Source organism: Colius striatus, chromosome 15, assembly GCF_028858725.1.
Source record: "Colius striatus isolate bColStr4 chromosome 15, bColStr4.1.hap1, whole genome shotgun sequence".
Taxonomy (NCBI): domain Eukaryota; kingdom Metazoa; phylum Chordata; class Aves; order Coliiformes; family Coliidae; genus Colius; species Colius striatus.
Window position 1 is genome coordinate 22082992 of NC_084773.1, and position 11662 is coordinate 22094653.

At 43.6% G+C, this 11662-nt stretch overlaps 2 protein-coding genes across 4 annotated transcripts; both read right to left on the reverse strand.

Moving 5' to 3' along the window:
* Window positions 1-1463: 1463 nt before the first annotated feature.
* Window positions 1464-4087, reverse strand: GHRL (ghrelin and obestatin prepropeptide). Of its 2 annotated transcripts, none has more exons than XM_062008461.1 (5): window positions 4049-4087; window positions 3648-3784; window positions 3136-3240; window positions 2634-2742; window positions 1464-1852 (listed from the first exon to the last, which is right to left on the reverse strand). In XM_062008461.1, exons 2-5 carry the CDS (start codon window positions 3753-3755, stop codon window positions 1833-1835), a joined length of 342 nt encoding a protein of 113 aa, XP_061864445.1. In that variant the 5' UTR covers window positions 3756-3784; window positions 4049-4087; the 3' UTR covers window positions 1464-1832. The 2 variants fall into 2 exon arrangements, with proteins under 2 accessions (XP_061864445.1, XP_061864446.1); XM_062008462.1 differs by lacking the exon at window positions 4049-4087 and adding an exon at window positions 3973-4014.
* A 1712-nt stretch (window positions 4088-5799) lies between these two features.
* Window positions 5800-11429, reverse strand: SEC13 (SEC13 homolog, nuclear pore and COPII coat complex component). Of its 2 annotated transcripts, XM_062008594.1 has the most exons (9): window positions 11269-11429; window positions 10887-10931; window positions 10223-10338; window positions 9638-9789; window positions 8769-8902; window positions 8024-8157; window positions 7396-7516; window positions 7045-7191; window positions 5800-6613 (listed from the first exon to the last, which is right to left on the reverse strand). In XM_062008594.1, the coding sequence occupies exons 1-9, from the start codon at window positions 11269-11271 to the stop codon at window positions 6503-6505; spliced, it is 963 nt and encodes a 320-aa protein (XP_061864578.1). In that variant the 5' UTR covers window positions 11272-11429; the 3' UTR covers window positions 5800-6502. The 2 variants fall into 2 exon arrangements, with proteins under 2 accessions (XP_061864578.1, XP_061864579.1); XM_062008595.1 differs by lacking the exons at window positions 10887-10931; window positions 11269-11429 and adding an exon at window positions 10732-10834.
* Window positions 11430-11662: the final 233 nt, after the last annotated feature.

Here is an 11662-nt window from a genome sequence, read left to right on the forward strand (position 1 = left end):
ATGACTTGGCACCAGCACAGAAGTACACACTGCCCTTGCCTCCTCCCCGCTGCCTCCTATCCAAATAATATTGGAGGACATAATCAAATATTTGTGTAACTTCATGGATGGCACACATAAGAGTCCTTTGTCATACTGTTACGGAGCACATAAAAGAGTATTGTTTTGAAGACTTTTGCTTTTCAGCCCCATGAGAATCCATTCCTGTTGGTTGCTGAAATCTGAGTGAGTTTGGTACATAATTACCAAGTGGATAGAAACTGATTCTGAGTTGGCAGAGAGAAACACCATACTTTCATTTTGCCTTTTGGGGTTATTTATTTATTTTTAAATAGTTCCTTGTGTCTTGGTTAGGTCACTTTTTTGGCATTCATTGTATGCAGTGTCTGGGTTAGGGCAACTAGTTGTAGTGAATACCCAGGGCAGATTGCATACCGATTCTTCTGCATCCAAAGCAAGAGAGGCTGTAGAAAGTAGTCTCTCTGAGCCAAACACTGGGAAGAAAATAGGAAGCATTGGTTTCTGCTAGGCAGACTAGAAAGAGACCTGTTTTGGCCTGATCGTTATTCAGTACTAGGCTATACTACCCCCTAGAGGTTGATGTCATATTTGCGAAGCACAAAACCACACATTTACACATTCAAGTCTCTCACTACATCACTAGGAAACACTGCTTGGGGTTTTTGTGTTGTTCTCAATAAACTGGTTGAGCAACACAGCAACTGTGCTTTAATTTTTGTTCGGTAAACTAGCTTAGCCGTTTCTTCTCAGTCAGCAGACTCCATCCTGCACAATTCTGTCAGAATTCTAGAAACAGCAATCCTAACTACAGTGCTACTTATTTTAAGAAAGGATTTGTGCAGTATCTCTGTCTGATAGTTTTCTTGGATAGCTTATTGGCTGACTGATTTCATGGAACATGCTTGGAAAACATTAAATATAAATATAACACAAGTAATATATCTGTTGTGGAAGTGACAATTACAGTTCAGCATAATAAACATGACTCTTTGCTCCCATAACACTTCTGCAGGTTTCAAAAATCATGTGTCTACCTACTTATGCTGAGCAAGGCTCCTAGGAATTCTTTACTCCTTTTTAATCCACTTTCCCCTTCCCTTCTAATTTTCATTTACTTCTGGTGGAGTGTAGCACAGGGTGGTACTAGTGGCACCAAAGGGATCGCTTCATTTAAGTGATTAATTCTGTGACAGAAAAAGAGAACATGTCTAATAAAACTTGCAGTTGTATTTATGTTTATCACATTGGCCTGTTAGACTCATTTTGTTTTTCTTTCCTTTTTTTTTTAACTTAGAGACAGAGTAGATTTTTTTCATATTCAGAAGTCCCTTGGCAATTAATTTGGAAACTGAGAGTGGAGTCCTTGTCCATCTGGTTTGTGTAGTTTGTTCCATGAAATATCTAGTTTGAGCTATTCAAAGAAAGAACAACTCCACAAGTAGTTGCAGTTTCAGCATAAGCTTTATTCTCTGTTCCAGATGTGTATAGAAGTATAAGAGGCCTCCACCAGTTTTAGAAAGGATTCATATAGCCTTCAGACACATCATTTAGAAAGTCACTATATTTATCAAGGAAAAGAGATAAAATAAGAACATAAGCCTACATGTCAGCCAGTGATTAACCTTGTTCTTTACTATTTTTAGCTCCAACTCTTCCTTCATAGATAATTCCTTTCAAAGTCTGTCAGGGCAAACTGTTCAGGTTCACATACTTCTCTCTTCTTTAAATGTGAAATCAGCAACAATTTAATTTTAAAGTAACATTTAAAACACATCAGGCCATCTAGTGCTGTCCTTGTCCTTCATTTTTCCTCAGTTCTTCACCTGATTTTCTACAAAGGCAAGAGAGAAAAATTATTTTGATAGTCTCAGTACTTTTCTGAATAACCTGTTTTGATAATCTTGAAGTTCTACAAGTGCTCAGCTGAAGGCAGAAGATAAGGTGGCGTTCACATAGTTCCATTCTATAAGGGCATATAGGCATTAGACTGTCTCATTCATGTAACGGCCATAGAAGTAGCCCTTCAGAAGGAATTTCGAGGAAAACTGAGAAAGTAGCTTGGGAGAAGCCTTAGGACCCTGAAAAACAGGGTGAAAGCAGAACAGTGAAGTGATTGTAGTTGGAATGTATAACACATATTAAGACTAACATAAACATTAAACCAGAAGATTGGTAATAATCAGCTTAACATGGGTGAGTGCAAATAAACTAAATCTGTCCATAAAGGTAAAAACCAGAGAGCTTGTGGTGGGAGCTGGTCATTAGAACCTCAGTTATCAGTGACACAGCTAGAGTTATCTGTTATAATGATGTTTTAAATACATTTCACCATGAAAATTGTAAAGGTATGAAAAAAAAATTGGTCATGCCTCATGTACTTCAATGTGATTCTTCAAGTGGCAGTTTCTGAACATCAGGTACTGCGGTGGTTCTCATAGTGATAGCTTAGTATCTGTCACTTCTGAAATGCTGCTCTGGTGGTCTTACATGACAAACCAGATAGTGAGAATTGTTTAGTTTGTGGTGTTGGGCGTTTGGTTCATGGTTAAGGTTTTGTTTGTTGTTTTTCTTTTTCAAAAAAAGCTTGTCTTTTATGATGTGGTTGTCAGTACCTTTAGCATTCTCTTCAAGCATGTTCCCAAGCATCTTCTCCAGTGCTTGTCCATATTCTTGATACTCTTCTTCTGTTACCTTGACACCGATTTCAAAGGGAACATTAAACTATAAAAACATTAAAAGACAGAGTTTAACGTACAAGTTCTGAAGAAGGACAGTGTAAGTTCATTTTTTTCTTGGGAATGATAATAAGCAAGAGGTATAAAAAGTTATTCTATCTATTCCCTTACTAGTGCTGAGATACGCCATTAAAATCTGGAAAACAGGTTGTTCAATTACTGCAGAATGAACCACACAAACAGGAGGAAAGAAAACTCTAAAGAGGTGACTGTGATCTGAACTACTGCAGCTAATATGAAAATGCTTCCTGCCGTTCACTATTTGTGTTTCAAGTTAAATATGATTGTGTTTTTATTTGTACTAGCTGCTGTGACAGAAATTGTCTTACCCAGCCCCACTCCTTAAAATTGTATGTAAGCAATAAGAATGAATACAAACCTTAATTTCCATATTGTTTCTGTCATCTCTTGCTCCTGTTTCTTCTGTATCCCTAAAGCCTTCTGTGCCACGACTATGTAATTGTGCTGTGGGTCTTTTTGGACTCTAGAAAGCAAGCAAAATATTATATCCATATTCTTCCCTTAATCAAACTAGTCTTTAGTGGGGAAATTCGAAGTTGTAATTAACACAGATGGTTTAGGGGTTCATTAAAGAATACACATCTTACAGTTAACTTCCAAAGAAGGTACCAACAAATCACTGAAGCGAATTGTTCTCTTCAGGTTTTTTTCAGATTGTTGATCTCTAGTGAGTGAGATCAGTTAGGTATTGTGTATCTCACAGCATGAGTACAATGCTAATGGTTAGTTCTTTAAAGTAACTCCTTCATCTTCCAGAAACTATATCTTCTAAATGCTTCTCTGAATGCTGTAAAGAGTATTGGTTTTGAGGACATACCAAGGAGAAAGCATACTGAGAAAGCATTTTTACCTCTTTTGGGTTTTTTTTACCTGTAATTTCTTATATTCTGGGCTTAAAAAACTGGAGCCAGCCAGAGTAGTTTCTGTCCAGAGGATGCTGAAAAGAAGAATTCCCAGCAGAAAGGTTCTGAGGAACATGATTATCTTCCTGAGGCAGGGTGCTAAACCTGAAAACATAGGTTGAAAAATTAAATGTATTTTACAGCCTCCGTGTTTAATTGGATCCAGATCCAGTGAAAACATTACTCCTGACTTTAACACGCTGACATTATTTCTAAAGATGCATGAAGAAAGCAAACATAGTTTTTATACACTGAAGGTAAAATTATCCCATCCAAAAAGGACTATTGCTTACTGTGTCCTATGATAGGTGAGTGGAGAGGAAATACAGAAGGAAACCGGCAAAAGCTGGAAATGCTCTGAAACGTTACCTGGTTAGTTTTGTGGCATCACCTAACAGCTGCTTTCGGGAGCACTTTATATATAGACTGGAGTGTTTGTTTTGTGACACAGTGGTCCTGGAAATGCATTCTTGTAGGTATTTAAATTCCTCGGAAACTTGGATCTCTTGAGAGATAACAAAATCAACAAAAAGGTGAAAACAGTGCATAGATCTGTTGCTGTGCTGGTTGTGACATACAATTTCAATGTGTAGGGAACAAACTGGGAGTTTGCTTTTTTTCCTGTGACATTAACATTGTTCCATGATACAACTATTTTTTTCCCCTTTTTTTTTCCTAAAAGGAAAACTTTTTATTATGTGAGGTGATGAAACAGCTGTGGAGAAGCTGAGCTGTATTCCTGGCTGTGGTGATAGCCATGTTTCTCATTTTTGCCGTTAAGTGCGTTCTTTCTGTATTTGCTCCAAGGTTCTGTTTTATCAGACTGTCTTTTGTTGGAAGAACAAAACTGAACAAGATATCTAGGAAACTATGCTACCATTAGTCTAGAAATGAAACATTAACAAATGTTCAGATCTGCAGTGGAGATGAGGAGCAGTGGCTGACAGTCTACAAAAATCCCGTGAAGGAAAATGGACTCTTTTTTAAACTATTTTTACTCCAGAGAAACAGCAGTAGAAAAGGAGAAATACATGATGAAAGATGACAACTTTGCAAGTTGTATTTCTTGTTTTCTACTTTAACTTGCGCTGGTCCAAGAATCAAACTGTTTCTGGATTCCCAACGACAGAGATATATCCGCTGCAGCTTCTGAGAGCTTGGTCTTTGGACCAGCATGTTCAGCTTTATCAGGGCCTGTGAGCACCCCAAGTAGTAAGGAAAATGGAAGTGCTGGATATGAATTTACACAGGCTGTTGTACAAAACAGTGGGATTTGTTTGTTTTCCAAGTTACCACACTTGCCATTACAGGCAACCTAGTTAACCAGTGTGTTAGCAGGTGACATGCCAGAAGCTTCATCAACTTAACAATGCGGATCATGTGCTAGAACTTAATTTCCTATCTGAAAACTCTTGTGTCATGACAAGACAGTGATGGTAAGGGAAAACAGCTTGGAAACAGATAATGCTTTGCTGTATGATTTGAAATGGAACTGTTTGAATGTCATAGTAATTTCTAGGTGAAATGATTAATTGTGGGGGCAGTAAGGCTACAGTGTATTTAAATAGAACAGGAATATTGTGTATGTCTGTTGGCATACGGAAAGATTCATGTGCTTCTGTGAGAGTAATGAGGATCTTATTTGGTTAGTACAGGTAACAATTGTAAAGCAAGGTTTGTTTTTCTGGAAAAAGAAGTATATTATCTTGATGATGCCAAGAGTGCCTGCCTGAGATTCACTGCCTTAGAGAACGAGGGTGTGAACATTTCACTTGTGTTACTACAATGCAACTGAATAAAGGGAAAATACCACCTTTATTTAAGTACTTTCCCTCTTGTAAGAGAGGAAGAATACTTCAGTTTTAGCTGAAGGCATACTGTGTTTTCTCAAACCTAAGATACTTTGCTGAAGTGCAACGGCTCGCAAGTTTAACTGAAGGCAAAATCAGTTTGCTCTTACACTACATATGATGTTGGCCTCCAATGGACTAATACTTCTCATCTCTTGTAAAGTTAATACCATGGATGGGAGGACATGACTGTGGCTTGACTGAAGGCAGACTGTAGACAGCCTTGACAAGGCCTATAAAACGATAATTTACCACCACCACACACCAGGCTTTAGCCAATACAACTTTATTCTGTTGGTATTTCAACACAAAAACCTGAGGTACAGTACAGACATGAGGCTAAAAAAAAAATCTTCAAATTGTAGTTTGATTTATTGATGTTGGTCAAATAACCAAGTTTAAGAGTACTGTAAAGCAAAGACATATGCATTCCACTACTCCTTTTCATCTTCAGGAAAGCACCTTCTTTTCATGAATATCTAAGCACCATGTCCCTTCTACCAGAAGGGGTAGTGAGCAAGCTGTCACCTAATACTGGAAACTCCACCAGTCATTCCTCTCACTTGAAACTAAGCTCTGGCCTTTGAAAGGACAGAATATTTGTCCCCTTGCGCAAAGGTCTTCAAATCTGACCACTCTGCCAGACTCTTCCTTTTCCTGCTCAGGTGCCTGAAGTCTGACCACAGCACATTGAATTTGTGTACAATTTGTGTACAATTTCTGCAGTATCAAGGAGTAGTATAAGGCACAGTACTTTGCTATGCTCTTGCCCTTAAATTTAAGGTAATGTCAATTAAGGCTGATTATCAACAGATTGTAGCCTCCCAGTAATAGTTAAGAGAGTGCTCATAAAATTGGATATTTGTTTCCCATGTTCAGCTCCAGTTTAGATAAAATCAGTTCTTGTCTGGTTGAAGAAACATTGCCCATCAGGCACAGTAACCAGGTGTTGCAGCTGGAACATCCACTCCTGTCACTGCTCGTTCTGCTGCCCCTCCGTCACAGCAGAAACCCCTCCTTGGCCCTTGTTGACATCGCTGATACAAGCCCACAGGCCATCTACCGATTCCTTCCAGAGTGTGACCTCAAAAACAAACCAGGCAAAAGTTTCAGCCTTCATACACCCACAGTTTCCCACTTCCTCACAACCATCACGTCTCTAGTTTAGTGATAGTCTATGGCTATAGCACTGTTCCAAGTATCAAGTTAGTTGTTGCTGTATACTGAATAACCACCCAGAGGTAACGGGAAAGTGTGTGAATTCTGCTGTTAGTACTTTACAAAAGGAAGTGAACCCTGCATTTCTATCTCCCCTAAGGGGTAAGAATGTATAGCAAGTAGAGTGCCAAAGGTTAGGGGCCTCCCTCTTGAGGAACCAAATGAAAAAAAAAAATCACTATTGCAACAAAAGAGAATCTACAAGTCTTGTCTTTAAACAAAAGTGATGCTAGTGTGTCTCAGCTCAGCCCTCTGACAGTATGGCATGCAGGACTGAGCCAAGGCAGCAGTACTCACTTTATTGTCTCCTCCAGACACTGCGAGAATATTTGCAGTAATGGACCAACTCACATGCCAGACAACATCATTAAATTTATGCAGTAGCTTTGGTGACCATGAATTGCCAGAGGCATCATCACATGTCCAAATAAACACTCTGCCATCCTACAAAAGCAAACAGGCCAAGTTAGTCAGACCACTAGTAACAACACAGAAAAACAACACTCACTACACATATGGCCACGCTTCCAACTCGCAGCTCTGACAAGAAGCCCCATGTGTTTGCTTCCTTTATGTCCTTCCCCTTTCTTTCTTAAACGGACACGAGGGCATTAAGAGCTGCCTCCGTCACTCCAATAGAAGCCTCACCTGTGAGCAGCTAGCAATGGTACTTGTTGGCAAGCCTATGGATGGAGCCCAGGCCACATCTCGAACCCAGTCACTATGGGCCTCCAGCTTCTGCTCTTCTTTCCACTGACCATCTTCTTCCCTGAAAACACATTTACACAGTCAGAAGGATGGAGGCAGCAGCCAGACCTATTTCTCGTCTCCTCTGAAAAGCTTTGGTTTTGTACCTTTCAGACTCCTGGCTTATCCAGACCATACAACTATTCCCTGCTCTTCTCCAAAAAGCTCTCTGGCTTAAATTGACAAGATCCCTTCCAAGGGACAGGAAGCAGCACAGGAGAAAGGGTATTTGATCTTCAATTACCATACAAAAACGTGCTGTTGTCCAAGTGACAGTGGTAATAAAAGGCAACTACAAAGCTACTTTCCAAGATAAAAGGAAGCAGGGCTGACACAAATTGCTATAACTTGTGAGAAATTGTCCATCACTGTGTTGTTTCTATTTTTAAAGATCTTCTCTCAAACAGCAATTCAAAGATGAGAGTATAGAGATGCCAACAATATTACTCGAAATACTAACAGGGAAATTAAAAGGCTATAAAGGGTATCAGGTTTTAGAAGTTCTTCAGTCTGGTAACAGAGCACTTACTTCCAGATCTTGACAAGGTTGTCACAGCCACCAGATGCAAATCTTTTGATGTAGTTTGGTTTCTGACCAGATGGTTGTTCTACAAGGCTTCCTGGTACCACGGCAGGAGCCCAGCTAACTGCGTTACATCCAATCTATTTAATGAAAACGTATCATTATTAGAAGTTGCTTAAGAGGGGGCAAAGGACATCGAGCATCTTCCACTGAGGGGGAATAAGCCCATCTTAGGAAAACAGGAGTCCTGCACAATGTTGGATGGATATCAGATGAATAAGAAATGCAGATACAATCTAGTCTCACTAGGGCACTTCACAGAAAGCCTTAGGTAGCTAAGTAACTGTTTAATGTGCAAATATCATCGCGGATATGTAAACAGTGGGGGCAGAGATAGAAACTGAAAAGACACAAGATAAGCACAGTTGCTAAGGTTTAGGAATGCAGAGGCAGAAGGTGTTGTTGTGAAGACAAATGTTTTTTACTGAGCACCACTGCAATTAGCTTATGAAGTTCTGCTTAAGCAAAAGTCACCACTATTTTGGGAAAAGCACGGGTCCTGCAGTTTTTCCAGCTTCAGTTTATACAGGTGTTCTTAGTATCAACACTATTTTCTACCAGATAACTTCCAGCACCATGTTTAACAATAATGCACGAGAAACAGGTATTACCAGTAGTGTATTGTGACATTCACGTGCCTTGGTAGTCACCACAATGAGGTAGGAAACAAGTACACAAGGAACAGACTCACCGTGTGTGCGTTGCTGATTTTTTTGACTTCCCATTGCCCATCACCCGTGTAGCTCAGTAAGGAAATGGCCCCATCCGAGCTCCCACAGGCCAGGATCAATCCATAGTCGTGTGGTGCCCAGCAGACAGAATTCACTGTGGAGGGTGAGACAGACTAGATCACAACACAGTGACTTCCTAAAACTGACTAGCCAATTCCCTGACCAGTATTAGTGGGACAGTCACTAACAGTGAGCAGCTTTGCGAGCTAAGAATAGTGAGCCTTGCTGAGAGACTCTTAGTTAACATTGTGTACTAAATGACATAGAATTGCCTTTTTTCTGGCACTCTTTTAGAAGAAGAACACCAAGACAGAACTCTCATTAATGAGAGATTAAAAACTCTTGACCATTCCCTGCAACAGCGAGGACCATTGCTGACTCAAAAACAGCAGCTGGACGGCCAGCACAGTACTTAAAGTCTGGATTGGTAACACAGCAAAGCTGGAGCCTTCTCTGATCTGCATGTAGGAGGAGCAATATTCAGAACAAAACAGTTTCTATTGTAAAACAAAAAATCCACCTTTTTCCTTTCTTCCTGTTCTGGATACATTATTTTCCTCAGGAATTGAGTACCCTGCCATCTTGTTTATTTGAAAGCTGATTTGTTTGTAAAACTATAGAATACTGTATGAATCAGGAGAGGAGGTTATCCAGCAACACAACCTTACGCAAACATTCTGTTTATGGTGAACAGACTTACTGTCCCCCCACTAATTTATCCCTGTCTGATTGATTGAGGCTTTCTTCCTTAACACTGACGGGTTTATTCCGGTCTTACCTGGATCCTCCCACATCCCCAGTCTGGCTGCCCAGCTCCAGACCCACATACCTGAGGAATCGTGCCCTGTGTACTCATATGTCTTTTCCCAAGTGCCATTTTCTTCCTTCCAGACGATCACCTTCCTGTCATAGGAACAGGAAGCCAAGATATTCCCGTACATGGGATGAGCCCAGGCCACCTGCCACACAGGACCCTCGTGCCTGCAAGAAACAATGCTATTTGGAAAAGCTGAGAGAAGCTCACCCCGGCTGTGGCTGTTGCTCAGCTATCAGTACTGCACAGCGGTGTTCTGGAAGTGATTAATGCACTGGTATGAAGAATAAGTGATGCCAAGAACAGCAACCGGGCTGTCAGACAAAGCCACTGCCATTATGAACAATTCCAAACATCTCTCTTTGTGTTAGCAGTTAAGATTGTGAGTTTCATTCTTTAACATTAGAGATGCCAAGTATTCAACAAATGAAATAGTCCTGGTGTACCTCTGACCAGCTCCCTGTCCCCTCTGCAGCCCAGCAGCACCAGACAGAGCTCCTGTCACCTTGGGGGGGATTTACCTATAAGCACTCTACGTGACCAGAGCGATAAATACTGAACATTCCCAGAGATCATCATCTCCTGTTTCTGACACTTTACCCCCTCAGGTCTGCGATGAGGATCTGCCCTCCATTCCGGACGTCAAAGATCTTCACAGATCTGTCGGACGAGCAGGTGGCCAGCCGAGTGCCGTAGTAATCCATCTGGGCATCGTGCTGCAAGGCAACGGGAGCACTGCTGTCAGCAGGGTGAGCTCCGCTCTCCTAACAGCTCACTACATTTGAAACGCAGCTGTAACAGAGTCCCAGCTTTAAACAATCAAGGTAAGCCACTGACATCCTTTATGTCCCCAGTTGCTGTTTTCACTCACTACACAAACGTTACACAGAAGCAGCCTAAGGAATTCAGAGCAGCAATGCAGTTCTCAGGAAACAACGGGAAATGGGCACAGGTGACTACAAAGCCTTGACCAGTGACACGGGTTTAGTCTTTCACATGTGAAATGGGTGTAAGAATGCTGACACCTCATCTGCTCGATGCTTCACTGCCTAGATGGGCTCCTTGCTTCCACAAATGCCTTTGAAATGTTCTCTCCCACCCTTACTTACACATTTGTTCCTGTAAAGAGCCACATGCAGGAAAGTTAGATTCATCTGCTGAGCTCTGCAGCATTTAGCGTATGTGTACACGCTGGTTCAGAGAAACGAGCAGAAACAAGGCGCGAAAAGTAAGGTTTAAAGCGGTGCTTCTGTTCCACACTTACGATCATGTCCTCGTGAGAGGTGTCCACGGTGTTAATGACCGACACCTGCCAGGGGAGAAGGAGAAACAATACCCGCGCATCAGCGCCTGGCCGCGGCCGGGTGGCTGCGCGTCGCACACGGCGCGGCGGGCCGGGCCCCGCAGCCGCCGCGGGCCGGGGCTGCCACTGCCCGGCGCGTTACACCCGGTGTCTGCCCGGGTGCGGCGCGGCCTCCCCGCGCCCGGGCCGAGCCACAGGGACACCAGCGGCTCTCCGCCGCGCTGCCCCGCCGCCTCTCCCTCCTGCTCGCGTGGGCACCGCGGGGAGAGCAGGGCAGCCCCGAGACCTCGCCAGCGACCTCCCCAGGGAGTTGGGCCGGGCCCCATCCCCGCGCCGCGCTCACCATGGCGGCGGCTCCCGCGGCGCGGCGCTCCCGGCGCTGAGCGGCCCGGCCCGGCCCCGCTGGCCTCCGCCCGCGCTGCTCAGACGTGGCACGGCGCTCCCACGCACGAACGGCCCCGCCGCGCCGCTCGCCTGCGCCACAACGTTCCGGCCGCGCCGAGGTTCCGGGCCCTGGCGGGAGGCGGCGCCGCGCTCGGCTCGGGGGGGGGGCGGGACGAGGCGGGGCCCTGCGGGCGGCGGGGGCCGCGGGGCGGGACGAGGCGAGGCGGGGCGCTGCGGGCGGTGGGGGCCGCGGGGCGGGACGAGGCGGGGCGCTGCGGGCGGCAGGGGCCGCGGGGAGGGCTCGGGGCGGAGCGGGCTCGGGGCCGTGCGCTGCGGGGCAGGCGGCAGGGGCC

Excerpts from the sequence above, each read along its gene's own strand:
- GHRL (XM_062008461.1), bottom strand. The coding sequence starts at position 3,755 with ATGTTCCTCAGAACCTTTCTGCTGGGAATTCTTCTTTTCAGCATCCTC. Across the intron at positions 3,241-3,647 it reads CAGAATATAAGAAATTACAG|AGTCCAAAAAGACCCACAGC; the intron begins GTAAAAAAAACC and ends CTTGCTTTCTAG. Across the intron at positions 2,743-3,135 it reads GAAACAATATGGAAATTAAG|TTTAATGTTCCCTTTGAAAT; the intron begins GTTTGTATTCAT and ends ATGTTTTTATAG.
- SEC13 (XM_062008594.1), bottom strand. Across the intron at positions 7,517-8,023 it reads AACCTTGTCAAGATCTGGAA|GGAAGAAGATGGTCAGTGGA; the intron begins GTAAGTGCTCTG and ends ATGTGTTTTCAG. Across the intron at positions 6,614-7,044 it reads TGTCTGGAGGAGACAATAAA|GTCACACTCTGGAAGGAATC; the intron begins GTGAGTACTGCT and ends TTTGTTTTTGAG.